The sequence below is a fragment of the Toxoplasma gondii genome, chromosome IX, assembly GCF_000006565.2.
Source record: "Toxoplasma gondii ME49 chromosome IX, whole genome shotgun sequence".
Taxonomy (NCBI): domain Eukaryota; phylum Apicomplexa; class Conoidasida; order Eucoccidiorida; family Sarcocystidae; genus Toxoplasma; species Toxoplasma gondii.
The window spans coordinates 141,083-145,248 of NC_031477.1; the positions used below are offsets into that span (position 1 = coordinate 141,083).

Here is a 4,166-nt window from a genome sequence, read left to right on the forward strand (position 1 = left end):
AGCTAGCGTGGAAGGAAAAACTAGATTCATTCTTGCCTAGGAGAATCACTGAAACTTTTAAACTGAATTGAATGGCACCCCGCACTATCACCTTGTGCCTTGCGGAGTGTGCTTACTCGCCCTACAGTCCCGACAAACAAAATTCATATTTCTCAGTCAATTGACATAGCGCGAACAGCAGACTGCCCCTACCGTAGAGTCTACAGACCTCCAAGTACCTGTCAGCAATTTCGAAACTGTCTGGCCCCATCTTTATCGTATTCATTCCAATTAGAGTGTTTCTTCAGAGAGTCTCAGAGTCTCTCTTGTCTCCAGTGTCTCGAAAGTACCGTTTATCATAGCAGTGCAGGATACATACCCACTGAGAAAGACGTTTGCACCTTGGTCCGCATAGCAAACTGTTTATTTCCGTGCTAGAAGGGTTGAGCAACAAGCCCAACAGCTGACCATCTTATTGCTCTACAGTTCCACTCCACAGTGCTCTTAATATTCTCTTCCCCGCTCCAAAAATTGTTTTCGTGAGCAGTCGCCCCTGCCACTGTCCTAATAGCGTATTCTGCCACGGACACAGCCTCCACAGCTGGCATCGAAACCCATGCCCCATGTTTCACAATGATGTAACACAGCTCCTATGCCATCCGTCGCCACTGCATACACGCCGCCGACCGTCTCGAGCACGGGACTCGCCTTTCCTCATCGACCACAGCCCCATATCTCCCTGTCGCAACACAAGCACCCGAAACAAATAGAGTACAAGTCGGGTCTGCGATGGGAAGACACGCGCGTTGGCCTCTACCTGGAAGGCGGGTGGGGAGATACCCGTGCCTAGGTGGAGTCCGACATCCCATCGTTTGTCACTAGACGGCTGCCTTCTCGAACGTCATCGAGCGCCTTGGGAAAATGAGGCGTTTATTGGCATGGGGCATAGGAAAGGAACAAACGCATGTCACTGACGACAACATGCTGTGTTCGCGACTCGGACGGGTGATACGAGACACAGGGACACAGCATGTGCCGTTGCAAATTCCGACACATCCTTCTTGACGTCGGCACTGACCCTCGCGTGACGAGTGCGTACATCATCACCCTGAAACATGCCAACATGTCGCTCTCACAAACGAATCGTGGTGAGGCCGGCTCATAAATCTCTCGTGTTCAGTCATGGTTGCCGCCCATACGCATGCCATTGCAACCGTCCAGACCCAATACGCTCTCAATCACCCCGACCTCCGTACCGATCTCCGGTGGTTACCTCTTCTGGCCCGGAGCGCCCAGCCACAGTTCACCTCACAGCCCTGCCAGTCGCCAGCGCACACACATCGCCAACCATCTCAAACACGAGGCAAGCACGACCTCGCCAACTGCAAACTCGAGGCATGCTTCCGAGTCAATATGGACGCGAAAACAACAAGGTGCCGCTTGACAAACCGCCGCGAACACACCCACGTTCGTCCGTAATCGCGCAGAGCCTACTGGCATGCCTACGTGGAGTCCGACATCCCATCGTTTGTCCCTAGACGGCTGCCTTCTCGAACGTCATCGAGTGCCTTGGGAAAATGAGGTGTTTATTGGCATGGGTCATAGGAAAGGAACAAACGCATGTCATGGACGACAACATGCTGTGTTCGCGACTCGGACGGGTGATACGAGACACAGGGACACAGCATGTGCCGCTGCAAATTCCGACACATCCTTCTTGACGTCGGCACTGACCCTCGCGTGACGCGTGCCTACCGGAGCACCCTGAAACATGCCAACATGTCGCTCTCACAAACGAATCGTGATGAGGCCGGCTCATAAATCTCTCGTGTTCAGTCATGGTTGCCGCCCATACGCATGCCATTGCAACAGTCCAGAATCAATACGCTCTCAATCACCTCGACCTCCGTACCGAACTCCGGTGGTTACCTCTTCTGGCCCGGAGCGCCCAGCCACAGTTCACCTCACAGCCCTGCCAGTCGCCAGCGCACACACATCACCAACCGTCGCAAGCAAGAGGCAAGCACGACCTCGCCAACTGCAAACTCGAGGCATGCTTCCGAGTCATTCTGGACGCGAAAACAACAAGGTGCCGCTTGACAAACCGCCGCGAACACACCCACGTTCGTCCGTAATCGGGCAGAGCCGACTGGCGTGCCTAGGTGGAGTACGATATCCCATCGTTTGTCACTAGACGGCTGCCTTCTCGAACGTCATCGAGTGCCTTGGGAAAATGAGGTGTTTATTGGCATGGGCATAGGAAAGGAACAAACGCATGTCATGGACGACAACATGCTGTGTTCGCGACTCGGACGGGTGATACGAGACACAGAGACACAGCATGTGCCGTTGCAAATTCCGACACATCCTTCTTGACGTCGGCACTGACCCTCGCGTGACGAGTCCGTACCTCATCATCCTGAAACATTCCAACATGTCGCTCTCACAAACGAATCGTGATGAGGCCGGCTCATAAATCTCTCGTGTTCAGTCATGGTTGCCGCCCATACGCATGCCATTGCAACCGTCCATAATCAATACGCGCTCAATACTACCATCGCCACAACACACTTCACTGGGCGCTTCTCCTGGCCCGCAACGCACTCCTTAAGCTCAGCTCACGGCCCCGCCAGAAGCGATCGCATACTCGTCGTCAACCCTCAAAACCAAGGGACTCGCATTCCATCATTGACCACGAATTCATGGCAACCTACCGGCAGAGGCTGCGCCCAAAAGAAAATAACAGAGTGCAGGTAGGGTAAGCACTTCCTCATTCACCAAAGCAACCGACTCGCATTTTGTCCTCAACAACAAAGCCCTGGCGACGTACCGTCGAACGCTGCACCCGAAACAAATAGCGTACAGGTTGTGATTGTGCAGGGAACATATCCAGGTTCATCCACAACCGCGGAGACCTGACATTCGCGCTGAGGTGGGCCCGGCTCTCCCATCGCTCAGCTGTACGCACGTGCCTCGCAAAAAGTACATCGTCGCCCATAGAACAGACTGATGCACTCCGGATGCCCAAGAGACAAGTGAAGACGACTGCCAGCCGCATTCACGACCCGGACAGGTGGTGCGAGACAACATCACGAGTATATGCCGTCGCCAGTGTCCGCCGAAAACGAAGCCCTGCCGTGACACAGCATCTCTGTTGACTGCCTAGCATCCGTTTGACACAGCCACAGAGTCTCGCGTGGCGAGTGCGTACCAGTTCCTGAGGAACACCCATATGTCGCGCTCGCCACACACGCGCGATGAAGTCGGCACCCCATGCGTTCGTGTGCGTGCATATCTGCCGCCTATCCAAATGCCTCGGCAACCCTGCACTATCAATACGCTTTCAATCACCTCGACCTCCGTACCGAACTCCGGTGGTTACCTCTTCTGGCCCGGAGCGCCCAGCCACAGTTCACCTCACAGCCCTGCCAGTCGCCAGCGCACACACATCACCAACCGTCTCAAACAAGAGGCAAGCACGACGTCGCCAACTGCAGACTCGAGGCATGCTTCCGAGTCAATATGGACGCGAAAACAACAAGGTGCCGCTTGACAAACCGCCGCGAACACACCCACGTTCGTCCGTAATCGGGCAGAGCCGACTGTCGTGCCTAGGTGGAGTCCGACATCCCATCGTTTGTCCCTACACGGCTGCCTTCTCGAACGTCATACAGAGCTCCAGAAGGATGTGGTGTTTCTCAGCATGCCATATGAAAGAGGCAAAAGCATGGCAAGACAGCTGCTGGCTGTGTTCGGTACTCTGACGGAGGATACGAGACAGGCCACTTGTAGCTGCCGTCGCCTGTCTCGATGAGACACGAAGCCCGGCCTGCAACGCGACATTACTCCACAGCTCTGTCAAGTCCGATGGTCGTTCCCACATATCACCGCGGGACCAATGCGTACGCCCATCGGCCGACGAACGCCCGCAGAGAAGCGTCAACTGGCAGATGAGACGAATGTAGCGCCTGACCAGCTCGCCCGCGTTGACCCCTGCCGCCCATCCACGTGCCCCGGCAAGCCTTTCGAACTAACACCAGTTTTGTGCCACGAGGTCCACAGCTGACACCGGTGTCGCCTTATGACAACCCGCAACGCACCCCCACAGTTCACCTCGCAACCGCGACAGAATCAGTCGCAGAATTGTCGTCAGCCCATAGAGACAAAGGACTCGCGTTTCGTCTCTT

At 55.1% G+C, this 4,166-nt stretch overlaps 1 protein-coding gene across 1 annotated transcript; it reads left to right on the forward strand.

Annotated features, from left to right (window-relative positions):
- Positions 1 to 1,817: 1,817 nt before the first annotated feature.
- On the forward strand, positions 1,818 to 2,114 carry TGME49_274280 (hypothetical protein; the record flags this gene model as incomplete). Its single annotated transcript, XM_018781720.1, has 1 exon — positions 1,818 to 2,114. The coding sequence occupies one exon, from the start codon at positions 1,818 to 1,820 to the stop codon at positions 2,112 to 2,114; it is 297 nt and encodes a 98-aa protein (XP_018636201.1).
- Positions 2,115 to 4,166: the final 2,052 nt, after the last annotated feature.